Source organism: Myotis lucifugus, unplaced genomic scaffold (assembly GCF_000147115.1).
Source record: "Myotis lucifugus unplaced genomic scaffold, Myoluc2.0 scaffold_76, whole genome shotgun sequence".
In the NCBI taxonomy this organism is placed as follows: Eukaryota; Metazoa; Chordata; class Mammalia; order Chiroptera; family Vespertilionidae; genus Myotis; species Myotis lucifugus.
Genome location: NW_005871124.1, coordinates 2,074,883 through 2,102,234, shown reverse-complemented (window position 1 = coordinate 2,102,234; position 27,352 = coordinate 2,074,883). Strand labels below are relative to the sequence as shown.

General features: G+C 42.0%; 1 protein-coding gene, 1 long non-coding RNA gene and 1 other non-coding gene across 4 annotated transcripts in view; all 3 read right to left on the bottom strand.

Annotated features, from left to right (window-relative positions):
* Nucleotides 1–5,935: 5,935 nt before the first annotated feature.
* LOC106697509 lies at nt 5,936–7,714 on the bottom strand. Its single transcript, XR_002829733.1, has 2 exons — nt 7,179–7,714; nt 5,936–6,622 (listed from the first exon to the last, which is right to left on the bottom strand). It is a non-coding gene; the product is annotated as an uncharacterized LOC106697509 (long non-coding RNA).
* A 1,809-nt stretch (nt 7,715–9,523) lies between these two features.
* LOC111826408 lies at nt 9,524–9,590 on the bottom strand. The gene has a single exon (XR_002829746.1). It is a non-coding gene; the product is annotated as a small nucleolar RNA SNORD77 (small nucleolar RNA).
* A 2,845-nt stretch (nt 9,591–12,435) lies between these two features.
* The window catches only part of DDX3X (DEAD-box helicase 3, X-linked), a 15,691-nt gene continuing 774 nt past the window's right edge, over nt 12,436–27,352 (bottom strand). Inside the window, exons 2-17 of one of the 2 annotated variants that reach the window (XM_006090560.3) lie at nt 24,640–24,697; nt 22,862–22,909; nt 20,993–21,125; nt 19,842–20,000; nt 19,660–19,759; nt 19,149–19,284; nt 18,439–18,524; nt 18,156–18,254; nt 17,887–18,047; nt 17,109–17,253; nt 16,887–17,031; nt 16,513–16,694; nt 16,310–16,427; nt 15,856–16,009; nt 15,327–15,466; nt 12,436–15,057 (exon numbers count right to left, since the gene is read on the bottom strand). In XM_006090560.3, coding sequence (XP_006090622.1) covers nt 14,978–15,057; nt 15,327–15,466; nt 15,856–16,009; nt 16,310–16,427; nt 16,513–16,694; nt 16,887–17,031; nt 17,109–17,253; nt 17,887–18,047; nt 18,156–18,254; nt 18,439–18,524; nt 19,149–19,284; nt 19,660–19,759; nt 19,842–20,000; nt 20,993–21,125; nt 22,862–22,909; nt 24,640–24,697 — 1,944 coding nt within the window. In that variant the 3' untranslated portion in view covers nt 12,436–14,977. The remainder of the gene's footprint in view (nt 15,058–15,326; nt 15,467–15,855; nt 16,010–16,309; nt 16,428–16,512; nt 16,695–16,886; nt 17,032–17,108; nt 17,254–17,886; nt 18,048–18,155; nt 18,255–18,438; nt 18,525–19,148; nt 19,285–19,659; nt 19,760–19,841; nt 20,001–20,992; nt 21,126–22,861; nt 22,910–24,639; nt 24,698–27,352) is intronic. The other variant, XM_006090561.3, reaches the window with a different exon arrangement.

Here is a 27,352-nt window from a genome sequence, read left to right as displayed (position 1 = left end):
AACAAACAAAAAATAAATAAATAAAGGTGATTAAATGTTTAAAAAAAATGTAGGAGGAGCCCTGGCCGGTGTGGCTCAGTGAATAGAGCGTCAACCTTCGGACTGAAGGGTCCTGGGTTCAATTCCAGGCACATGCCTGGGTTGCGAATTCCATCCCTAGTAGGGGGTGTGCAGGAGGCAGCCGATCCATGATTCTCTCTCATCATGGATGTTTCTCTCTCTACCTCTCCCTGCCTCTCTGAAATCAATAAAAATATATTTAAAACATAAACAGATAAATGTAGAAGGAATGAGAGAAATACAAACAGCCCAGTAATAACCGGCGAGGGCAACATCTACAATGGATGCTAAAATCAGTGAGCAAAAGACAGGAGAAACAGGAGAAACACACTGTCTCACAGGATGGCCTCCAGGATATTTGTCAATGACAAAGGGGCGAGAGTAGTTTGCAGTGGAGAAGCCACCTGAGCCAATGCCCGGGGTCAGCATGCCCAGGAATCAGACGCGCTGACAACCTGTAACCCCAGGATAATGCACGGGGCACAACATCCCTTCTGCGGTCTTCTTGCCAAAAATGTGCCACTTCAACCTACTCATGAGGAAACATTCGACAAACCCGTATCAAGAGACACTGCACGAGGTACCCCTCAAGGACATCAAGAAGAGAGAAGACGGAGAGAGACTGGGGACACTGGGAAACAGAACGACTAAATGCAATGGTGAAACCTGGATTGGTTCATAGTTTAGTGGCTATCCTCATACCAAGGCTAAACTCCTGGTTTTGATCTTTGCACTATGGCACTCCTACTACTGCAAGACCCTCCCTGTCCAACTAAATCAAAGTCCAGGAGATTTAAAGGGCCAGCACCCTTTTTATTCCTCTCCCCCCCCTCCCCACTTCCCCCTCCCCCTCCCATCACTCTTTATTTTCCCCTTTTAAGAGCCAGACATGTAGGACATTCAAAAGCAACCACAGACACAGGGGTATGTATAAAGTCACTGGCACAGGCACGGCTTACAGCAATCAAAAAACAAAAAGCAAAAAGCAGCAAACCCGGGGAAGGGGGAGAATCTTATTTCCAGTCACTACATTATTAGATTGAAATACCCGGTTTTCAACAACAAAATTATAAGGCAGACAAAGAAATGGAACATATGGTCCATTCAAGGGGGGAAACACACCCACAACAGAAGCATCCCTGAGAAAGATCAGACGGCACGCTTGCTAGACAAAGCTAAACAATTCTCTTAAAGATGCTCAAAGGAAGATGATATGAAGAAAATAAAAAGCGATGTATAAGCAAAATGGAAATATCCATCAAGAGAGAGACAATTCGGAGCTGAAAAACTTACTAGAGGGATTCGAAGGTAGATGTGAGCAGGCCGGGGAAAGAATTAGCAAACTTGAAGACAGAACAGTGACCCTTATCTAGTCTGAGACACAGAAAGAAAAGAGATTGAAGAAAGGTGAACAGAGCGTAGGGACCTGTGGAACACCATCAGAGCAGACCAACATGTGTGCTGTGGAGTCCCAGAAGGAGAAGAAAGAGAGAACGGGGCAGAGAAAATATTTGAAGAAATAATAGCTGAACACTTCAACATTTTGATAAAAGCGTGAAAAAATGTAAACCTGCCACAGAGCTGCAAGAATAGACAGCCCAACGGATGGAGGTTTATTTTTCTTACGTGCTGAGAGGTCCAAAGGTCCCAGCTCAGGATGGGGCGCCGGCGTCACCAGGTCATCTAGGATGCAGACTCGCTCATCTTCCTACCCCACCACCGTCAGCATATGCTTTCTGTCCTCATGGTTACAGATCAGCTTCTGCACCTCTGGGCTTTGTGCTCCAAGTTCTAGGAGAGAAAAAAACAGTAGAGCCTTAGCCAGTGTGGCCCAGTGGATAGAGCATCACCCTGTGGACCAAAGGGTCCCAGGTTCCATTCTGGTCAAGGGCATGTACCTTGGTTGCAGGGTCCTCCTTGGCCTGGTTGGGGCTCATGCAGGAGGCAACCAATTCATGTGTTTCTCTCACATCGATATTTCTCTCCGTCTCTCCCTCTCTGTTCCACTCTCCCTAAAAATCAATGGGAAATCATCCTCGGGTGAGGATTAAAAAAAAGAAGAGCCCTAGCTGGTTTGGCTCAGTGGATAGAGCGTCAGCCTGCGGACTGAAGGGTCCCAGGTTCGATTCCAGTCAAGGGCACATGCCTGGGTTGCAGGCTTGATCCCCAGTAGGGGGCATGCAGGAGGTAGCTGATCCATGATTCTCTCTGATCATTGATGTTTCCATCTCTCTATCCCTCTCCCTTCCTCTCTGTAAAAATCAATAAAATATATATATATTTTAAAAAGAAAACAGCCCTAACCGGTTTGGCTCAGTGGATAGAGCATTGGCCTGCAGACTCAAGGGTCCCAGGTTCGATTCCGGTCAAGGGCATGTACCTTGGTTGTAGGCACATCCCCAGTGGGGAGTGTGCAGGAGGCAGCTGATCGATGTTTCTCTCTCATCGATGTTTCTAACTCTCTATCCCTCTCCCTTCCTCTCTGTAAAAAATCAATAAAATATATAAATATATTTTTAAAAATTAAAAAAAGAAAACAGAAGGAGGAGGAGGAGGACAAGGAGGAGGAGGAGGGGGAAGGGGAGGGGGAGAAAGGAAAAAGCAGTAGAGCCAAAAGTCTTCTCGTGAGGCTTCATGTGGGAAGGGACACCCACCCCAGGGGCTCCCACCTACATGCCCCGGACGGGAATTGGGAGACAAGTCTTCCCTAGCACCCCATCCAGAACCAAAGGGGGCCTGTTAGTGAGGGAGGAAGGGAGGTGGCTGCTTCTGTGGTCCAGGCTGAACAGCAGGAAGGGAGAACTGCAGACGTGAGCGATGTTCTAAAACCACGAGCCGGCCTTAGGCTAGTGGGGGGAGGTGGCAAAGGAGCAGTTCGTGGCTCTGAGCTTCCTACCGTGGGATAGTAATGGAAGGATTGGGGCGGGGAGTTTTGTGTGTGTGTGTGCGTGTGTGTGTGAGAGAGAGACAGTTGTATGTCCACTATCCTATGTCCATCGAAACCACAGAATGCTAGACTAGCACTTTAAATACATCTCCCCTTAATTGTCACAGAAAGTACATAGGGCGGGGACTGCTGTTTCTGCTTCAGTGAGGAAAGCTGTGACTCAGAGTGAAGGCATTTGCTGAAGGACAGGGGGGTGGCATTCTCTTGCTCAGGAGTAGACAGCATCTTACTGCGAGGATGTGAAAGTGGCTTCATGCTGCAGGTCCTTTCCTGGTAGGAAGACAATAGGAAATTGCCCGGCCGGTGTGGCTCAGTGTTTGAGCACTGACCTATGAACCAGGAGGTCATGGTTCCATTCCTGGTCAGGGCACAGGCCCAGGTTGTGGGCTCCATCCCCCAGTGTGGGGCCTGCAGGAGGCAGCCGATCCATGCTTCTCTCTCATCATTATGTTTCTTTCTCTCCCTTCCTCTCTGAAGTCAATTTAAAAATATTTTAAATATATATATGAGCATCAAGAGAATGAGGAAGCTTGTATCTGCCACAGCTAGTGACCCACCTGTCCGAGGCTGCACAGCTTCCCTTCAGGGCTCCCTTGACATTGAAATCAGAGAAGTTAGCTGGGAATGTCAGGTAGGGCCTCTCTGAGGGGCATTTGAGTTCAGGGCTGAATGAGGAGGAGGCAGCCATGCTAGGAAAGGAGGTGGCTGGATGGAAAGCAGGCTGGTTGGTAGGAGCACAGTGGACGGCCCGGGGAATGGGAGGCTGGTTGGAAGCAGACTGAGCGGAGTCTTAGGCGTCATAATGAGGCAGGGGGACCATTCCGGCGCTGTCACCATGGGCAGCTGAGAAAGGAAGCCAGCTTGGCCCAGGCTGTTAGCAGTGGTGACGATAAGAGGTTGGGTTTGCAAGGAGAACTTACGGCATTGGCTGAGAAGTGTTGTAAGAGAATAAGAAAAAAGGAATGGTTTCTCAGCTTGTCTTTTTTTCTTGGACTTTTTTCTTATCTTCTTTTGTCATTTGAGTGCAGTTGGTAGACAATCTTATCTAGTGGTAGTGCCATTTAACAGGATAGCGAGGACTCTGGAGAGGCTAGGGGAAGGGAAGGAGAAAATGCAGCTACCTATTGCATTCATGATCTATTCAGCTCTTTGGATTAGAAGGTGAAGGATACCACATTATTTGCATATTAGAAAATCTATTAAGGCCCTGGCCAGTAGCTCAGGTGGTTAGAGCATCGACCTGATATGCCAAGGTTGTGGGTTTGATCCCTGGTCAGGGCATATAAAAAAATCAAGCAGTGCCCTAGCCGGTTTGGCTCATGGGATAGAGCATCAGCCTGCGGACTGAAGGGTCCCAGGTTCGATTCTGGCCAAGGGCACATGCCTGGGTTACGGGCTTGATCCCCAGTAGGGGGCATGCAGGAGGCAGCCTATCAATGATTCTCTCTCATCATTGATGTTTCTATCCCTCTCCCTTCCTCTCTAAAATCAATAAAATAAGTGGAACAACAAATCGATGTTTTTCTCTCTCTCCCTCTTCCACTCTCTCTAAAGTCAATAATAAATAAAAATTAAAAAGAAGAAAAACTATTAAAATACTTAAGTATATTAATAAATCTATGGAGAAAAATCATATTTCCTCAAAGTCTGAAAAGGTATGTGACAGATTTAACACCCATTCTTGATTAAAAACTCAAAATATGAATAGAATTGATACCCTTAACATGTTTAACATGTTTGACATTATTTTAGTATCAAATTTAATGGAAAACGCCAGAAGAATTAACAATTATTTAACATAGTACTGGAGATCCTAACTGAAGCGATTACACAAGAAAAATAAACTAGAGGTCTACCAATTGGAAAAGAGGAAGTAAAACTTATTATTTGCAGAAAATGTAACAGTATGCTTGGAAAAGCCAAGAGACTCAACTGAGAAACTACCAAAAACAATATGAGAATTCAGTAAAGTTGCAGAAAATAAAACATAAAGAAATCAATAGTTAACATACAGGGTGGGACAAAAGCCAGGTTACAGTTGTTTTTATGGAAATAAAATAATTAATATCTATACTAATAAAAGGGTAATATGCTAATTAGACCAGATAGACTGGACATCTTCCGGTCGTCCGGTCATCCTTCCGGACAAAGCTACGTTGGCAGGGGCCGAGGGAGAGGCGGTTAGAGGCAATCAGACCAGCAGGGGAGGGAAGTTAGGGGTGATCAGGCCGGCAGGGGAGGGCAGTTAGGGGTGAGATCAGGCGGCAGGCAGAGTGGTTAGGGGCAATCAGACCTGCAGACAGGTGAGCGGTTAGGAGCCAGCGGTCCCAGATTGTGAGAGGGATGTCCGACTGCGGGATCGGGCCTAAACTGGCAGTCGGACATCCCCCAAGGGGTCCCAGATTAGAGAGGGTGCAGGCCGGGCTGAGGGAACCCCCCCATGCATGAATTTCGTGCACTAGGCCTCTAGTATAATAATAATACAAAAATAAACTGTTTCGAGTACTCACAACTGTAAACCTAATTTTGCCCCATCCTAGACAATATAAGGAAGAAGATATTCCATTTGTAATAGCAACAAATAACAGAAATAACTTGGAATAAACTTGACATGAAGTACACAAGATCTTTAAAAAACAAACAAAAACATGCCCAGCTGGTGTGACTGAGCAGTTGAGCTTTGACCTATGAACCAAGAGGTCATGGTTCAATTCCCGATCAGGGCACATGCCCGGGTTGTGGGTTCTATCCCCAGTGGGGGGGTGTACAGGAGGCAGCCAGTCCATGATTCTCTCTCATCATTGATGTTTCTCTCTCTCCCTCTCCCTTCCCCTCTGAAATCAATAAAATATATTTTTAAAACCCTCCAAAATGTTTATAACTAGACAAATGATTATACATGTTGTTTTTAAAAAATAAACAAGCAAGAAGAGCAAAAATAAACTTTAAATAAAAGAGCACTGAAGGGAGAACTAGATATTAAAACATAGTTCAAAGCCTCAATAATGAAAACTACGCGGTTCTAGCCCATGAACCAGAAGGCCAGTGAACACAGGAGAAATTCCAGAAGGAAGCCCCTTTGCACAATGGGAGTTTTGTATCTGATCCTTGTTGGCTGTGAAGACTTAGTAATCCTCTCAAATACATTCTCCCCTTCTCTTATAATAACGGAATGTGCCCAGCTAGGGTACACTTCCCAGCCTCCCTTGCAGCTAGACATGGCCATGTGACCAAGATTTTACCAAGATGGCGTATGAGTGAAGCGATGTGTGCCACTTCCGCACTGACACAGGAAGACAGTGGCGCACCTCTTCTGAGCACCCTCCCCCCTTGCAACGCAGGCTGATTTGATCAGCGGTTCTCAACCGCATGCGAATCCCTGGGGAGCTTGTTAAAATACAGATCACTGCACCCTTCTCTGCTGCTTCTGAGTCAGCGGGTCTGGGTGGAACCCAGGAATTTGTATTTCTAGCAAGTTCTCCGGCAACGCTGACCCCCCTGGGGTAGGAACCATTTTGAGAACTGCTGCCTTCAACGTAGAGAAATGAACTGGACGGCGCCTCGATCCCGAATGGCAGGGCCACAGAGTCACCCACTGGCCTGGGAACACGAATTCTGAAATGGCAGGTAAGAGAAATTATTTCTTTCTTAGTTGAGTCATTGTATCTCAGAGCCTCTTTGCTACACTTTAACCTTACCCTAACTAACAGTGCAGAAAAGACAGGTATTTCCATAGATGGCAGTTGGGTCAAATTGAAAAAAAAAATACTGCATCCATAAACCATTATCACACACCAAGATAAACTCGAAATGGATAAAAATCAATAAATTTAAAAATATATGTATATAAAGAAAGCTCAGTATGGACTGACTTTTAAAAAAGGAATACTGTTAATTCTGTAGATCCCTTCAAAACCCACAAAATAGGCTGGTGTAGCTCAGTGGTTGAGTGTCAACCTATGAACCAGGAGGTCAGGGTTCGATTCCCGGTCAGGGCATATGCCCGGGTTGCAGGCTCGATCCCCAGTGTGGGGCGTACAGGAGGCAGCCGATCCGTGATTCTCTCTCATCATTGATGTTTCTATCTCTCTCCCCCCTCCCTTCCTTCCTCTCTGAAATCAATCAAAATATATTTTTTTAAAAACACAAAACCAATGGGAATGCAAATTACCCCTGGCAGCCCCGTGCCATCTTGTGAAGGAGAAGGCTCTACAGGAAGTCCCCACAGTGCAATCCAAGGACACAGCTCCTGGATGAAAACTGACATTAAAATTGTGTTATTAAAATTCTGGGACAGTGGTAATTGAGTTCAGTGCATGCTGAGAATTAATATTCAAGTCAGGCTGCCAAGTACTCTCAGAATGATGTTTCAGGAAGAAGAAACTGGAAGAGTGTAAGGTGCCCCTAAGTTTGGGTGAGCCGAGCAGTGCATTTCCTGCTCAGGCGGCTACTGATGTATCTGACTCATTGGGGAACCTCTGCCTCTGTCGCTCACGGGAGCCCGTCCAGCTGTTCACTGGCTCAGACCCGGAACGCCCGCAGACTCATGCTACTTGTGCGGTTTCATAGTTGTCTTCAGCAGGAGGGTTGGCCTGAAATACCTCGGCTGCCATAGCCAGCAGCTGAACTCCTTTTGTTTTGTTTGTTAATCCTCACCCGAGGATATTTCTCCATTGACTTTTAGAGAGAGTGGAAGGGAGAGGGAGAGACAGAAACATCGATGTGAGAGAAACACATCCATGGGTTGCCTCCTGCACGCGACCTGACCAGGGCCCGGACCGGGGAGGAGCCTGCAACCAAGGTATGTGCCCTTGACCAGAATTGAACCCGGGACCCTTTGGTCTGAGGCAGGCGCTCTATCCACTGAGCAACACCAGCTAGGGCTGGACTCCTGAGTGAACTTCCTTCACAAAATGCGGCCTTTCCCGGAGGAGGAGCATGATCCCAGGACGGATAAACAGGAGTGCTCCCTGTGGGAAGTGCCAGGTATCCCTGCTGCTGGATAGTCGGAGTTTACAACTTAAAAATACGCTTTAGACTCAACATAGTGGGGATGTCAGTTCTCCCCCAAACTGACCTACAGGTTCAGCACAATTACCATCAAAATCCCGCGAGATTTTTTGTGGCTTACTCTAAAATTTATATGAAAAGGGAAGGAAACTACAACAGCTAAAACCATTTTTGAAAAATAATAAATTGGGAGGAACCACTCTATCCAATTTTAAAACTTACTATATGGCTGGAAATAACTGAAGCAGGCAGTGTGCTATTGGCACATCTATATCATAAAAGGCGTCGAGGGGCGGTGGACATAGCCCTGATGGCAGGCTAGGCCTAGGGGACCCTACACGCACATGATTTAATTGTGCGTTAGGCCTCTAGTAGATCAATAAAACAGAAAAGAACCCAAAAATACCCATACAAGGATAGTCAACTGATTTTTTTTAAAATTTACTGATTGATTTTAGAGAGAAGGAAAGGCAAAAAGAGAGAGAGAGAAACATTGATTTTGTTTTTCCACTTATTTATGCATTCACTGGTTGATTCTTGTATGTGCCCTGACCAGGGATTGGTTTGTCTTGTGTGTGCCTGGGATGGCACTGGTAACCTTGGCGTGTCAGGACAATACTCTCACCAACTGAACTACCCGGCCAGGTTGTGAACTCATTTTTGACACAGTTGCAAAAACAAGTCAAGGAGAAAGAATAGTCTTTTCAACAAAAGACTAGAACTATTGGCCACAGATTAAAAAGTCAACTTCCACCTAAACCTCACACCTTAAAATGGACTCAAATGGACTGTAGATTAAAATGCAAAATTATTAGAAAAAAATAGGAAAAACATCTTTAGGATGTAGGGCAGGGTGAAGGGTCCTTAAGCATGACACCACAAGCACATCCCATAAAAGGAAATGTTGATAAATTGGGCTGCATCAAAATTAGAAATGTTTCTCAAAAAAATTGTTTGCTCTGCAAAAGACTGTTAAGATGAAAAGACACGCTATAGACTGGGACAAAATATTTGCAAACCATATATCTGACAAGACTTGTACCTAGAATATATAAAGAACTCAGCAGTAAAAAGCAATCAATTAATTTTAAAATGGGCAATACAGGAACATATATTCTGCCAAATATATAAGGATAGCAAATAAGCACAAGAAAAAATGATTAACATCACTAGTCATTAGTGAAATGCAAATTAAGACCACAATGAGCTATCACTTCCCATCAATTAGGCCAAAATAAATTCCAACAACACAGCCTGGCTGGTGTGGCTCAGTGGTTGAGCACCAACCTATGAACCAGGAAGTCACAATTCAATTCCCGGTCAGGGCACATGCCCAGGTTGCGGACTCAATTTCCAGTGTGGGGCATGCAAGGAGGCAGCCAATGAATAACTCTCTCATCACTGATGTTTCTCTTTCTCCCTTTCCCTTCCTCTCTGAAATCAATAAAAATATTTTTTTAAAAAATTCTAGTCCCTCTGGAAAAGGATTTGGCAGATTCTGTCTTCAGACACATCAGACTAATGGTACCTCTCACAGGAGACGATCTGCTGAACTACGCGGCCATGACAGTACTGGCAGGTTCTCACACTAAACATGCACTTCCCATAGGACCCAGCAGTTGCACTCCTGGCATTTATGCCAGAAAGATGGACACTTATGTCTACACAAAACCTGCACACAAATGTTCAGAGCAGCTTTAATGTGTAATAGTCAAAAACTGGAAACAGCCTTGGCCGGTGTGGCTCAGTGGATAGAGCATCGGCCTGTGGACTCGAGTCACGGGTTCGATTCTGGTCAAGGGCACGTACCTTGGTTGCGGGCTCCTCCCCGGTCCGGTCCCTGGTTGGGGCATGTGCGGGAGGCAACCCATAGATGTGTCTCTCTCACATCGTTATTTCTCTCTTTCTCTCTTTTTTCCACTCTCCCTAAAAATCAATGGGAAAATGTCCTCGGGTGAGGATTAAAAACAACAACTGGAAACAAGCCAAACGTCCTTCGGTGGCTGAATGGACAAACTATGGCCCATGCATACTACTCAGCAATAAGACGGAACTGCAACCACTTGAATGGCTCTCAAGGTCATTGTGCTGAATGACAAACAGCCAGTCTCAAACGGTCGCATACTGCACAACTCCATTTTGTTAGCAATTCTGAAATGCCATTTTAGAGATGGAAACCCAGTGAGTGGTTGCCAGGGGTGAGTGACAGGGTGAGGAGGCAGGAAGGGGCGGGTGTGACCACAGAGGCAGCCCTAGGGAGATCTTGCTGCTGCTGCTGCTGGAACAGTTTGGTGGAGGTGGTTACACAGATCAACATGTGATAAAACTACGCAGAACTACACATACACACACACACCACACACACCACACCACACACACACACACACACACACACACACACACACACACACGGAAAACTAGAGAAACCTGAATAAGATCCGTGGTTGTACCAAAGTCCACTTCCTGCTTTGATGTTGCATTAGTTGTGCCAATGTTCCCATTGGGGGAAACTGGGCGAAGGGTACAGGACCCCTCTGTACTATTTCCACAACTAAAAAAGAGAAAAACATTTTCTATTAGAAAATATATTCTAATCATATAAAATCTGTTCAGTACAAGTTTGAAGCAGAAAGTCTTTTTAAAATTTCAACCAGAAACAGGAACTGTCACTATTTTAGCAGAGTTCCTCCTACTTTTTTTTTTTTCTTCTTCTGGGTTTGCTTGGCCATCTTTTGTTTTTAAATGTTTTTATTGGTTTCAGAGAGGAAGGGAGAGGGAGAAGGAGAGAAACATCAATGAGAATCATGGATCAGCTGCCTCCTGCACACCCCACACTGGGGATCGAGCCGGCAACCCGGGCATGTGCCCTTGACTGGAATCAAACCCTGACCTCCTGGTTCATAGGTCAATGCTCAACCACTTATCAACCGACTGGGCAAATTCCTCCTATTCTTCTATGTATTTTCAAAGTAGTTGAGACCATTCTGTGTACTCCAATTGTAACATACTCTTTCCTCCACCTATTAGAGCAATTATTTTCTCCACAATGCTAGTTATTGTAAACATAAATTCTGAGTACAACATATAAAATCACTCAGAACGTTAATTTAGCTCCAGTCCTAATTAGAAGGAACAGGGTAAACAAAAGCTAAGGCAGAGTACAGGATACGTGTTCAATAAGAACAGAAGAGAAAGCTAACTTTTCAAAGTCCTGTAACTGCAGTGAATGAAATCTCTGCATTGGGGTGTGGAGGAGGGACAGACCACTGTCCACAGATATGTCACTGAGCTACAAAGGGGAGGCCCATGACCAACCAGGTCACTTAAGAGCAAAAAAAAAAAAAAATGTATTAAGCACAAAGTCATTGGGCAATTTCAAACATGCTCCAAGACATTTTTGAAAAAAATTATCTGGTGAGAGGTGAGGAAGTAAAACCCAGTAAATAGTATTTAGATACGTTATTTACTATTTAAACTATAGAATAGTTTAGGCAGTTCCCCCAGAACAGATAAAAGGGACCTTGAACCGTCCTTAGAATTGTTTCAATTTGAATCACCTTCAACCACTGCCAATCTTCTCAATGTGGCCATTTTCTTTCCACTTATTTTGACCAAACAACTACCTCCCTTTCCTATCTCCAATACCAATGGCACCTTACGCTTCTAATTCTTCCATAAAAGGCAACTATCCAGAAGCAAGTGTTTTAAAAAATGTTCTTAATCACACTGCAAAACCTAGAACTCAACGCGGAATGAAGGCCAATGTGCATTCATTAGGTTGAACCATATTGTCAACTTTTGCCGCCCAAAGACATGGCCTTGTCTCACATAGTTCAACTTATAATTATCTGTTCAGTTATGGTTCCACCATCATTGGTTAATTGGTAGCAAGCTGCCTACCTCAATGTGTGATAATAGACGTCAGCAAAAACCACAGGTGGAATGGAGGTGCCCGTGCCATGCCTATCACCCTCACCCCGAATACATTTTTTAAATGTTTCTGATTTGAGGGACAGGGAGAAACATTGGTTGCCTCTGGGAAGTGCCCCAATGGGGATCAAACCTGCAACCTGGGCAGGTGCCCTGATGGGGAATCGAACCAGTGACCTCTTGGTGTAAGGGTCAGAGCCCAAATATATTCTTGGACCCCCCAGTCCTTAACCATGTTTGATTACTGTTTGATTTTGAATTCATTCTTCTACTTCAACCACCCTTCAAATAACAGGTTCAAACCATATTGAAGCTGATTAAAATATAAACCGATCTAGAATACATGCTGAACACCTTTTAGATTTCCACCTATTACAGAAACCTTTTCCACTGTATTACAAATACTTCACCAAAGGGCTTGTTCCTGTCTGCAAGAGGAATCTCAAAACTAGCGGGACAGCAACCAAAAAAAATAGAACACCTTACAGTTCAGGCAAGAGCACAACTTTATTGTCACTGCTAATAATAAACCACAATTGACAACAACGAAAGAGACTGTGCAGTTCAGCTTTTTATTTTAATAAAATCAGAATATGCACAGCACATGCAGTGCTAGCATCTAAACTAATACAATAAGCAATTACTAAAGCTACAGTGACTTGAGGTTCAATCCTTACATTCAGCAAGTTTAAATCCATTCTTACATTTTTGAAACCTTATAACTGAAAATATTGCTTACTGGTAGAACTTGCTATTGCTGAATGCACAAGTCACTGATTATGCCAATACAACAAAGATAACCACATGTTTGAGGATTGCAATGTGCCAGACATTCACTGGGAAAAAAAATACACACAACTAAACAAAACTCACGCAACAAACATCTGAGAATCTGGACACTTCGTATCAGTGTTCTGAAGTGTTTCATTAATATCTTAAGACAAGTGTATCAAAACCTTGGCATGTTTTAATTTCAAGTCGCCAATTTTGTTTTCACTAACATCAGAAAGTTATGGCTACACTGCCAATGCCGGGTCTGCTTAATTTGACTTAAGAGTTTAATATGACTTAACATTAAAAGCTCACACTACCCCGAAATATATAATTTCACGCATACGGTGACATTCAACATTCAAGTGCCAGTGTTTTTGTACTGTCTTTTGGTCAAGTTTCTTTAAACTTTCAAAGAATCACTTTTAGGCTTACAAAAATAAATATTTGTCAAAATGTTCAATAAATATTACATAAAACTAGCAGCAAAAAGTATTAGAAATCTGTCGTGTGCAAATAGTTCTTCTTCCCAACCATCACTCCCATGGTCCCAAATAAATTTTAGAATCTAGTCCCATCCCCTTCCTAGACAAGCTGCGTTCAACCATCTCCAAGAGACAAAATAAGATTGGAAGTTTAAGGACACGCACACAAGACATATATATAAAATTCTCTGAATGTGCAATAAAAGAAGTATTTTGTAAAAAGTTATGGGCAAAATGTACAAGGGCCTAAACCTAGACTAATTGAAATAGCACCATAACAAATGACCTCAATACTGTCAAGTGCACCTACTTAATAAAAGTTTTAGAACAAGGCACAATACACTTGAAAATCTATTGCACTTTAGGAAATTTTTGCCGTCTCCCTATGCCACTGTAGAAAGATTGAGCGTTTTGATCACCGCATTCTGGCCACAAAATTAGCGCAGAATTCAAAGTGGCGGAGGCATTTTAGTGGTGGACAATGCTCATCTTTGGCCAGATTTAGCATAAACAGACTATAAATACAATGGAAACCTATGCAACTAAAACTGACTAAAACTGCACTGGAGAGCAGAATTGACACCTTGTGCAGTTATGTACATATTTCCAACCTGTGTGATCTCAGATTTCAGTTCCTCTTCTGGAGCCATTTTTACAAAGTCTATAGTAAGCCAGTTTAACATCTCAACGCAGCTTGAACAGAGTAATGTGAATCGGCATTTAAAAGAAAGCCTGCTGCATTAATTCTTCCTGTTCATACCCTCTTGACCAAAAAACATCAACACTAGCATGCGTTATTAGACCAAAAATCATCCAGGGCCCTAATGCGGGCTGGTCATTGCTGTGGTCAGCCATTCTACCATTTCAATTTCATTTATGGCAGGCATTTAAAATGTCAAGTAGATGAATTCTCCTAAAAACCTATTTATTTCATGTTATCAGACCTTTAAACTTTCCCTGTAATAGTATGCCCACATTTGGCCAGCTCATCCTTAATGATCTGCCTAAACATTGAACGAGGAATTGCTGTGTTTACTTGCATTAACTTTGAAACAGTGCTTCGAATGTATGCATGTGTTCATACATCACCTCCTCATGACTGGAATGGCTTGTTTAAAGACTATCAGGTTCTAAATACCTATCCAGGATAGAGTGAGCAAATCAGAACTTTAACTTAATACAGTTTGCCACATTAGAAACTAATTCCGTTAATATGCTTCAAGACGTTTGTTGTTTGTTTCCCCCAATCTGCAAGTATCAAAGAGCCCTAATGCAGGTTACCGCATAAGTTTTTTTCCTTATAATATTTATGGATGAATCGATGATTCCTGTTAAGTTGTATCACACCTGTGTGCCAAGGTTTGATTTTAGCCCAAGTTCAGTAAATTTATTTTGTCAAAACAATTGATATCTTGAGCATTACTGAGCCAACAGGACATCAAAATAAAAAGTTGTCTAAAGTTAAAGGCACAGTACATTAACAAACAAATGATCCTCAGTCACAAATTATAAATGCAGTTTGGGATGGGGGTTGGTGGGAGGGGAGTTAATCCAAACTACAGCAATGAAGTCTTCAAACCACCTTCCGAACAGGGCTGCTGATTGTTCATCTCTTCGTGTGACCTTGAGCTCCCTTTAAAAAAAAAATTTCAGTGGAGAATCACAGCTGGTAATGTACTGCAAGTTCTTGAAGCTACACAAGGTATAGTCTGGCTAAGTTACATGTGGTTTCCATATTAGCTTGTTTGGCAGGGTGACCTACTGCAAAGTAGGTTCAGTTACCCCACCAGTCAACCCCTTGGGAGTTGTAATTTCCTCCGTAGCCATCGCTGTTGTAAAAGCCTCCATAGCCACCTAATGAGAGATTTGAAAAGGAGAGATTAGTCAAGTCATCCGCTATTAAATATAATCTTTCCCACCCAGCCAGTGTGGCTCAGTGGTCGAGCGTCAACCTATAAAACAGGAGGTCAGGGCACATGCCCGGGTTACAGGCTCATTCCCCAGTGTGGGGCGTGCAGGAGGCAGCCGATCAATGACTCTCTCACTCTCTCATCGTTGATGTTTCTGTCTCTCCCTTTCCCTGAAATCAATAAAAATATATATTTAGAAAAAAGTAATATTACCTCCACCAAACCCTCTGCTGCCGCCATGGCCGCCTCCCCCACTGCGGCTGCTGCTCGCACGGCTGCTGCTGAAGCTGGAACTGCTGGCACCGCTACTCTGCCGATAGTCTCTGGCACCAAATCCTCCGCTGAATCGACTACTACGAGGACAAAAACGTGTACTGGTTCACATGACAAGTCCCACTAAATATTCCAAAATTCTTGCTAAAGCTTCCCAGTGCCCACACTGGTGCTTCTGGTTCAGTATCTAACGTGGCCACAGTAGTCTTGATAACCACTCATTTTTTTCCATCTTTAGAAATCTACCCAGGAACACCATACCCAACAGATCAAGCTACCCTGCGTCAATCTCTTTAACTTCACATTGTGTCTGTGTCTTTATGCTTTGGTTCATAGTAACTTCTCATGTTAGGGAATTGATTTGCATTGGACACAAACTCGAAAGAAAATTAAGCTTGTTAAACTCATATCTGAAAAGTTAGCCTTAGACAGCACCCATCTCCCTCATGATGTGCCATCTGTGCCTCACCTCTTAGACCGTCCGCGACTGCTACCCTTGTAGTGGTGTTCGTAAGCCATGCTTTCCAACCAAGACGGCACTTCTTGCTTAGCTTCAACCAGCAGATCCAACAAATCCTTTGTGATGTTTATGTTCCTCTCATTAAAGAATGAGGTGGCAAGGCCTAAAACAGTTCCAAAAAGTACATACATTAAGGTCTTCCATAAAGCAGCACAGTATTCTCACTTTCCTTAGAATAGTAAGTATAATACTAAAAAAAAAAAAAAAGATTACAATTTGCTATTTAACCAACGCAAAGGTCTTTGAACAAAACCTGACTTTTCTATCACTTCTACTGCTGAAATGTATTTTACCTGCATTCTTTGGAAGTCGAAGTTCTTAAAATTAAGATCCTGAAAAGTTCTTTGCTACACGAATCACAGTAAAAAAAAAAAAATAACCAGAACATTAAGCGGCCACTTACCAAGGTTTCCTACACGTCCTGTACGGCCAATGCGATGGACATATTCTTCAATATCACTTGGCAAGTCAAAATTGATGACATGTTTCACATTTGAAATGTCCAGGCCTCTTGCTGCTACCTGGAAAAGATCTCTATTATTATATATGGCCCACTTAAAAGACAACCAATAGCTGAACATGAAAACAATAGTATATGATACACACTGCTGTAGCCACTAGAATCGGGCTTTTTCCTGAGCGGAACTGGTGCAGAGCCTCCTCTCTATCTCTCTGAGATCGGTCTCCATGGATACTGGTGCATGCATATCCTTCATGGTACAAGAAATCCTCCAGAGAATCTGCACCCTTTTTGGTCTCCACAAACACTAAGGTGAGTGAATCCTTGCCTAAATTTGAAAAATTACAAGTTTTTTGTCACTAATAGTGGCTGTGTTCTTTTTGCACTTAGTAAACACACATAAAGGCAAGATTTAAGACCATTTTAACAGAATGCTTGGAATGAGGAAAAGCAGTACCGGTGATCCAAATGGATTCTCATTATCGAAGGCACCAGAGAAAAGCTACAATTCTCATCTTACCTGTTGCATTTAGAAGGTCAAGCAGAAATGACCGCTTGTCTGCGTCTTCCACCCACACTACTTTCTGTGTGATGTTCTCAGAGGTAGAGCCAACTCTTCCTACAGCCAAGAAGATATATTCATCCAAGAAATCACGAGCAAGCATCTGAAAGAAAAAACTTTCATTACCTACTGAGACAAACAAATTCCTGATTCAATAAAGTTTGTAGCATCAAACAATACCTGTATTTCCTTGGGGAAAGTAGCACTAAACATCATAGTGTGGCGCACGCCCTTTGGTGGCATCGTATCTTGTTCAACTATTCTACGAATCTGAGGTTCAAACCCCATATCCAACATCCGATCAGCTTCATCCAACACCAAGTATCTGTGATGGAAAAAATTCAGTTTAGAATTTCAGAAGAGTTTTAGTATAGCTGTATCAATAATTAGAATTATTTATTCAAGGAGCTAAAATTCCTCACATCACACAATTTGATACTATACACGACAGCACAGGATTTTGCCACTGAATAAATCATCCAAGATCAGTTAAATTAGTTCTTATTGCCCTAACCGGTTTGGCTCAGTGGATAGAGAGTCGGCCTGCGGACTGAAAGGTCCCAGGTTCGATTCCGGTCAAGGGCATGTAACTTGGTGGCGGGCACATCCCCAGTAGGGAGTGTGCAGGAGGCAGCTGGTCGATGTTTCTCTCTCATCTATGTTTCTAACTCTCTATCCCTCCTCCCTTCCTCTCTGTAAAAAAAAATCAATATTTTTTTTTAAAAAATTAGTTCTTACTATTTGATTACTTGTCCCAGTGTGGTCATTCTCAGCCTCTACTAAAATGTCGCTGACATTTCAACATTAAAATTACAATAAACTAATTTTAGCCAAAGTTAGAAGACAAACCACTTCTCCAATTTTTAAAATTTAGATAACAGTATTAAGTTCCAAAAAACTAATGGCCAGAAATTTTAAAAATTAACATTGCATTCCATGGATTTAAAAGGTAACGTACTTGCAGAAGTCTAATCCAATCTTGCCTCTTTCCATCATATCCACTAGACGTCCCGGAGTAGCTACTAACAAGTGGCATCCACGTTCTAAGTCTCGAATCTGCTGACCAATGTCGGCACCACCGTAAACAACACAAGGACGAACTCTAGATCTGTATGAAAACTATAAAAGCAAAGAAATTTTATCAACCTCAAGGCCAAGATTTTTACAAGGTCATAAAACATTTCGGAGTCAACGAGAAAGCCAGTAATTGCTAAAATGCATACTTACTTTCCTGGCTTCCTCATAGATCTGTACTGCCAATTCTCTAGTTGGTGCTAATACCAAGGAGATTGGGTATTGTTTGCGGCGCCCGTACCTTCCATTTTCCTAAGAAATTAATTTATAAATTAATACTCAACATACTTTTTATAAGACTCATTCCAAAATCCCCTTCTGTAATTTATGGACTACAATTGAAAACTGTCTTACATTAAGTAGAATGAAGTGAGTTTTAGTGTCACTTACAGCTACCTAAATACCATAATTTCCCATTTTGTAAGGTAATAGTTACCTTCATGGCCCTCAAGGCCTCGCCTGGGCCATCAGTATAAATCTGACTCAAGATGGGCAGAAGAAATGCTGCCGTTTTCCCAGACCCTGTTGAAGAGAACACATGTTCATTCAACCACAGAAAAAGCTGATTATTTTGAATAAACATTGGTAGATGGCTTTTATGTAAGAGCTAAGTTAAAGATACCAAGTGATTTCTTTGATCCACTTGTAACAAGAGTCCACACACTAAGGCCTAGACAAGCTTTGCAGATACAGCCACCACACTCAATAATTTACATATGGCTGCGCTCACATTACAACAGCAGAGCTGAGTGGATGCAATAGAGAACATGTATCCCATAAAGAAAGTTTATTTTGTTCCTTAATAGATAAGAATACCAAACACTAATCAGTAACTATGTATTCACTTCTTTGCATTGTTGTTTATAAAGAAACAGAAATTTGCCTCAAAAGTGGTATCCATTTCAATTTCTAACACTTCCTTGTTGGTATGTACTGCTAGTGTATGAAGGATGGCATTCTCACACCCTCTTTCCAAATGGTCTAACTCACACATATAGTAAAGCTTGTACTGAATTCAGAGGCTAGAAACACCCCCATTTCTGAAGGTGAGAGGTGCTACTTTACCCTGGAGGCACCTCTCCCCTGGCCACATTCCTGTGGATCACAGGCTATTCTCTATTCTTTTACTTTAATACGTGAGCTTACCTGTCTGGGCACACGCCATCAGGTCTCTCTTCTCTTTGATAATAGGAATAGCATGCTTTTGCACTGGAGTCGGGCGAGTGTAACGAGTAAGCTCAATGTTTCCCATAATAATCTCTCCCATCTCAACATCACTGAACTGTCAAGAAATTCAACACGGTTAAATTGCTAGAAATAGCCATTTTTGTTTCATACTAATATAATAATGAAAACACCTAATAGCTGATTTGTACTTGAGTTTACAGCTGCTTTAAGTAAAAATTATGTTACATTGGGGGGGAGGGTATCTACATTGGAAAGTTTGGGTGCTTCCTGTGTTTGACCCATTTCCTATTTCATATTAATGGTAACACCTACTGAGCTCAATCCCTTTCCACCAATGAGGCTGGTTTCTTAAGTAACCTTAAAGAACTGCTAAAATAAGACAAGCATGGTCTATATGCCTACATCATTTTGGCATGCTGTGAAAAAATTTACATTGCCCTGTCTTAAAAGACTAAGCATAAATACTTACACTTTCAATATGTGGAGGACAGTTGTTGCCTGTTGCCTCAACTGGAATATCATCATATTTCTCAAAGTTAATCCCAGTGTTTCCTCCAGAAAAGAGTTCCCTGAAATCAAAATTGGTAAGTTTGTTATACTAGCTATTCAGGCTACATTGCATCACAATTAACATACATTTCAGAAACTTACTGTTCCAAGCGTTCACTTGGTGGGAGTGGTTTGGACCAATCATCCTCATCTGATTTGTCACACCAGCGACTATTTCCACCACGTTCAAATTTGCCAAAGCCACTTCTGTCACCACGGCCACCAATGCCATCATAGTCACCCCGTCCACGATCATCAAACCTGAACAGCACAAGCAATTAATCAGAATCTTATCATTTAACCAGTTATCATATTCCTACCACTACTCTAGAACAGTACCTGGAGAGAAGTTGGAATTATTCATTATGGCTAACTTCAAGGATGTCAACAGTCCAATTCTGGCTTACTCTTATTTGACAAGTAAGGCCCTCTAATTACCAGATTGATATGTGTAATTTATATAACCTTACTTTCTAAAATCAGTATCCTTTATTTCTATAAATTATATAGCCTACACAGGCCTCATACATGCTGAAATTAAGAATCAAATCTTGTATATTTGTAATCAGCACATAACTTACACCTTTATATCCACATATACTTAGTGTAGGGAAGAAGAAAATAGCACACCAAGTAAAAAAAAAAAAAAAAGAAAGAAAGAAAATACCACACCAAGTATCAATTGTCCCAGGTATGAGAGAATATCATTTAAAGGACAATTCACCTGTGTGACAGATTTTGGATAAAAAGTAGAAAATAATCCTTACCTGAATTAGGATGTTTTTAGAGTTTTAGGCCTGTTTGCGAAAAATCAGGACACACAGGACTAACCACAGCTATTAGGCACATGAGGTCAGTTCACCACACTTGTGTAATCAAAAATATAAGGTGTTTAAAAATTGCCATATAGAATATCCACAAAAATCTCAACCAAATTAGGCCATTCACTAAATAAACTTACTCTTTTAAATAGACTATACAGAAGTAGAGAAATATAAAAATAGCTGAGTTCATTATGTCAAAGGGGGCATTCTTATCTAATTTCTATGTAAAAAGTTCAATTTAGTAAAGACCTCTCACAACTAAGAAAATATGATTGTAACAGACATAATACTTAACATCCAAATATGTGGGGTCTATTAAGGAGAAAAAGATGCTCGATGGCTGGAATACAAGGATGAGGACTTACCAAATTCAAGATCAATTCCTAAATGGCTATATTGCACACACATGTAAAGCAATACACCACTTACCTTCCTCTTGACCCACTTCCACGGTCACTGAAGAAACTAGACTTTCCTCTCGAATCACCACGAGCTCCAAAATTGCTGTATGCATCCTTATCTTTGCTGGAGCTCCAACCTGAACTGTCTTTATCGTAGAATCCTTCAATTCAAATAAAACACAAATCCATTTTAATGTATTTTTAGAAATTGCTAATACCTTAACATGATTCTTATGTTTCTGAATTGGAAGCCCTCCATTCACTTTATCTTTTTCTCTGTAGACTGGAGGACAATGGGAATGACTCTTATTATAACACTAGAAGAAAACCAAGATTTAGAGCTGGTTTACATTGGTACGCAAAATGTTTTATCTTAATTCTCTCCATTAGGAAATATTGTACACTAAACCACACACTCTGCTTATCTAAACTTGATTTTCAGCATGCTTCTCCTCTCAGGGGGGCGCCCCTGCCTTTCTCAATCCCCTCCCTTCTCCCAGGTGCCTTAGCCTTTCTCTCTCCTAAGCTCCAGTGACCCTTCTTTGCTTCTGTAACTGGTTTCCTGAGCCCATGCAGCCCAGCTGGCTCACTTACACTACTTCTGTAACTTTCTAAATAAGCTTTCTCTTCTAATTTGAAGAAAAAAAAATAATTTCCATTCATGTTATAAGTGAGTTTACTAGGAACCAGTGACCACTGGTTTCAATGTTTCTTAGGGGTAATATTCATTTACAGCATTTTTAAGTGTCACATTAATACTTTTTCCGTTTCAACAGTAAAAAGCTTAAGAACAGTGCTCTGTTCACGTGAAATACATCCTGTCAGACAAGAACCAAGAATACCTAGAAAGGAAAACCCTCCTCCTCAGTGTGGACAGGCCCTGGGATATAGCTATAAACCTTCAGTAAGAGGGGATGACAAAGGTATAAACAGGTAGAGGATTTAAAGACAAGTAGAAAGTTTAACTGGTTTCAGTGACATTATTAGCCAAACACAGTTTACAAGTTAATTAAGTTACTTTCATTTGGCCTCTGCCTCTACCGTTAGCCAACCTGGTGACCAACAGTTTTCGCTATCAGTAAAGAATTGAGTTAGGGTTCTAAGATCTCTTTCAGCTCTAAAACCTCCTATACCGCCTCCCTCTCCCTTTGTTTTCTGTCACTGCAACAAAGGGGGAAAGAAAGCACTAAATGCACATGGGGGCAATCCCAGCGGGTACATTCCAAGGAATAATGACAACACCCAGGATGATAAAGACAAACTCTGTAGTATGTGGACTCTTTTCTTTCTCCACCCGTTCACATATCCAGCATATTCCCTCCTGACCTTTAAATCATTCTCCTGACCTTTTTCTTCCAAATCTCAGGTCAACCATTTAACGAAATATACAGCACCCAAATAGTTGTGCCATAATTTGAGACATCTACTAGTTTTCTATCACTACATTACACACTACATGGGAAAAGACTAAATGTTGTGATACCTTTTGGACAAAATCTTTCAAATGAAGCAGTTCAGACAAGTGAATGAAATCAGAATCACTCCCAACTTATTAGGAGCATGCCCAATGCTATGTGCCCTATTAACTATTCCACAATAACCCCACCTTTGCTTTGGCATCTCTGCAAGACAGAAATAACTGAGTTGTTATAACCCTGCAGTTTGGTTTACACAGTAGGCTGTCCACTCACCTTTGCACCAGACTAGTGAAATTGTACAGTGTTTACTGTGTGACATTAGATGAGATTTTTCCAAAGCGATGATGCCTTAATATTTGAACCGGCTGACAGAAGAGCAGCAATTACAGACTTCCCAAAGTGCCTCATTTTCCCTAGGCTCAAACTTCTATACGCAGCAAGAATTACTGGTAGGTACCCAAATTGCTCAAAGGACTTACCTTTAGTAGCTTCTCTGTTCCTTAAGTGAGGAGGAATATAGCGGCCTTCTGAAAAAAAAACACACACACACACACAAATAATTTAAATCTCTAGCCTTCTATAGTCTAACTTGGGAAGGGGGGGGGAACCTCTTTTATTTTAAATGGGTTATTGCTTTATAAGGATAACTTTAAAAGAGGGGAGAGGACAAGTTTGGCAAACAAAAATTTGACTTGGTAGCTAACAGTTAAACTGCACGAATTAATTTAACTCGCCACTAGCTCTGCTATGATTTGAGAATTGTTATAAATTAAAACAGTTGCAACTGAAGTATTACTATAACCTATAAGACTACTAAGTAATACTTAGCCACTAAGAGACCTTTTTGTACCCATCCTGATAATTTCCAAAACAGAATAAATATATATGTAGAAAAACTGAAATGGGGAAATGATTTTAAGGAATTGGGAGTTTTAATTTGGGACTTGCTGAGTTTATGGAAAGTTAACTGTTGCTCTGTATGCAGGCAACAATATGGCCTAGAAAATGGATAAGAAGGCAAAAGCAAAGAAAAGTCAACTCACTTTATCACTAATAAATCTGCAACTCAACATCCCTTTTTCCCTTCTGGGTCGAATTAAATATTAAAGATCTCTATTAGGAGGACCAATTCCTAACATTTTTAGCATGAGTGGCAAGTACAGTGAAATTTAAAACAAATACTAAATGGCCCTGGCTGGGTAGCTCAGTTGGTTAGAGCAACGTCCTGATACACCAAGGTTGTGGGTTCAATCCCTAATCAGGGCGCATACAAGACGCAAATTGAATGCCTAAGTGGGACAACAAATCGATGTTTCTGTTTCTCTCCCTCAAATAAATAAAGTACTAAGTAACTATGTGCCTGGTGTAACAGTTCTTGAAGAAATACTAATTTCAGACTCTACAGCCCATACCTGTCTCTTTTATTTAATAGAATGGGAGAGACCTAAGCCAGAGCAAGTCTACTGCCAAATGATAAAACATTAAGATCCCCTAACTTAATATTAATGAAACAAGTTTCAAAAAAAACCGAAAAACTTTTATTTTATTGTTGACAGTATTACAGATATCTCCCGATTTTCTCCCTTTTTGACCCTTCCAAACAACCCCTGCCCCACCCCAGGCTTCCCCCAGGGGTTATGCATATATGCACATATGTTCTTTGGTTAATCTCTTCCTGTCCCCTCCCCCCACCCAACTCCCCCACTGGTATCTGTTGAGTTCATGCATCCATACCTCTGGACCTATTTTGTTTGTCAATTTATTTTGTTTAGATCCCACTTATATATCTACTTTTCAAAAGAATGCTACAGTGACGCAGCGTTTAAAATCCTAAGCACAAGATTTAATATAGCTTTGTTCTATTACTTTCATGTTCTTCATGGAAAAGGGGTAGCTAGCTGTAACAACTGAATGTTTCCTTTATTGAGTTTAATTCTGGTAAGACTTGCTCTAACACAACCCCACCACCTCTAAGCTGGGCTCAGGACTCATACCAAACTCTTCTAGAGGTAATTTGTGTGTTGTATTTCTTTAAATGATTGTTTTTAACTCAAGAAAACCAGTACCTTTTTTTTTTTACTACCAAAAGGTTACAATCTAAAGATTGATCACTAATTCATAATTCTACATAACACTGCCTACATAATTCTTTACACAGTAAAAATCAGAAGGGAAATTGTTAAATTTTAAATAAACCCCAAAAATGAACAGAATTGAAACTCTAATATTCAGTAAATCCATAAAACATTTTACTTACTGCTGGCTGTACTTCCTCCACTCTGATTATCTGAAGAGTTCAGGTCTAGGCCAGCAAACTGGAAGAGAGTTAAACGGTTAGTAGCCAGAATGGTGAAAACTATGGGGCTGGTTTGAAACTACTAATGCAAAGGTGACTGAGAATGTGCTTTGAAGACTGAAGGTCTAATACAAAACCGTATTACTGTACATACTGCAGAAGGCAGCACACCAAGATAAGATGCTGGTGCTGTAGAAACTGGGTCCCTGTGAGTCATTCATTCAGAATGAATTCTCCCCCATAACATTCTCCACAATAAAAGCTCCAGAAACTAAAATTATTTTAAAATGTCAAATACACTTTGCCTATATGTGGCCCCAGGTTCGTTCCCCGGCATCTCCACCAAAAAAAAAAAAAAAAAAGATGTCAAATACACAAAGGATGAATTTTAGCTCCAATTATATTTGACAAATGTTTCCAATGCCAACTTTCTACTTGGGATTATTTTAAATGTACAAAAGCACACCTGAAAATGTCAGAACAAAATTTTTAATTCCTTTATGCCCTAAATACTGCACAAGTATTTTTAATTAGGGTGGCACTCTTATGAAAACAATATATCCACCACTTACTAAGCACTATATTAAAAACAACCCTGTGAAGTGGGTGCCTACGAATTCTCCCATTTTCACCACTGACATAAGCACAACTGGCATTCAATGCCCTAAGAGACTAGGGCTGCCTTTAATCCCCACTTACCTATCCCCTTATACTAGTTCAAAACCTCAACATTCTACAAAAAGACCTGCTTAACACACACACACACACACACACACAGACCTGCTATGTTCATCACATGCTATGTTCATCACATCCTGTTATGACTAACCAGGAACTACTTGCAAGCAAAGGGGGGAGGGGGCCATACATGCCAAAATAAGTATTTTAAAAGCCACAGAAGACCAGACTACTGTTGCCAACTGTCTGCAAAGGTGATGTGCTATACCATAACTTCCGTTAAAAGGTCAAAACGATTCTGTCTCATTGCAATCATCAATGGAGTCATTGAAAATTGGAAACAGATGCTATATCTTAAAGAAAATGAGCTGAGTAAGACTTAAGTGCCTTATTTCTATAATTTCTATTAGCAAAAACGCTGTCAGGCTTTCTCTGTAGTAGTTATCTCAACAGACTGATACTTGAAAGCACAAAAGAAAAACTTTGTTTGCACTTGTTACCAGTTATTAATTTTACACTTGGCACTTTCAACGATAGTTAAGTGTTTAAAGATCGCTAAGATTACACTGTCGCAATTTTCTCAGTTGGGAATTTGCTTGCTGCTTAATTCTAAGGATTGCATATTCTTTCGAATTACATCAATTGCAAATTTTAAGTATATTCCTGCCTAGAATCTTAAAAAAAAAAAAAAAAAAAACACGGCACCACTGCCCTGGCCGGGTAGTTCAGTTGGTTGGGGTGTCATCCTGTACACCAAAAGGTTGTAGGTTGGATTCCCAATCAGGGCAAAGAGGGGAGGCAACTGATGGATCTTTCGATCTCTCTGCCATGGATGCTTCTCTCTTTCTCCCTTTCGGGCTCTCTAAAATCAAAACATATATCCTCGGGTGAGGAATTTTTTTAAAAAGCACCACTTATATGGAAAATGTTAAAGCTGCCCGAACACCAGCCTTTTTTCTCTCTTCCATTCAACATATGACGTCTGAGCAATTTAGAGGATTTAATATAATTGATTCATTAATGGAAAAAATGTTTCCAAAAAAAAACAATTAAATCCCTAAAAATGTATTATACATGACTACTTGGAGATTTATGAAACTAATCTGCCACCAAGTTTCGTTTCAGGATTACTCCCGAGTTCACGGAAGGCAGAAGTTGGCTGGAGGCTAGGAACAGGCTACTGCGGAGCTGATCTGGAGCGCTGGGCCACTGTCGCAGAGGAATGCAGACTTCCTGCCACCAAGCCCACAAGCCCAGTCCCTCGGCTCACCCCCGCCCGCTCAGCAGGGGGACTGCAGTCCGACAACACACCTTATGCGACCTATTTCAAAATTTTACTCCACGGGCAGCAACAAGTCAACAAAACTTTTTTTATTTTCCCTTGAGCCACATTCGGGGTATCCCCCCCCCCCCATCCGAGAAGCTGGGCTATTTTTTTTTTCTTTTTTGCTTTGGCTGATTCCTGGATCAAACGCCACTCACATAGACACTCACACAACCCGTGGTCCCTTCTGAGGAAAACAAAACCGAGAGAAAACAAAAACCAAAAAAACAAAAGAAGCGCGCACACACGCACACACACAACAACGCGTGGCCATCGGTACCTCGCCGCACAGTGGCTACCGAGAGGCAACACCGGGGAAGGGGCCACTCCGGGGCCTCAGCCTCGGTCCCCCGAGCCCGGCGCCCCGGCGCGCGCAGCGGCCCCGGGGCCCTCCCCCTCCTCCTCCCCGAATCTTCTGCGTCACAAAACTTTTCCACTCCGGAAAACGCGGCCTCCCGGGCCGCAGCGCCGGGGCCCTGCGGAAAACCGGGCCGCGGCCAGCCCGCCCCGCGGAAAGGAAGGACGCCCGGCAATGCACGGGGGGCCCCCGGCGCCCCCCTTTTCCGGGGCCCCCGCCGCCCAAGGGGCCCCGCGGAACCCTCCCTTCCCCCGCTCGGGGGGCCACAGGGGCCGCCCCCGCCGGCCCGGGGCCCACAAAAAAGGAGGGCCGCC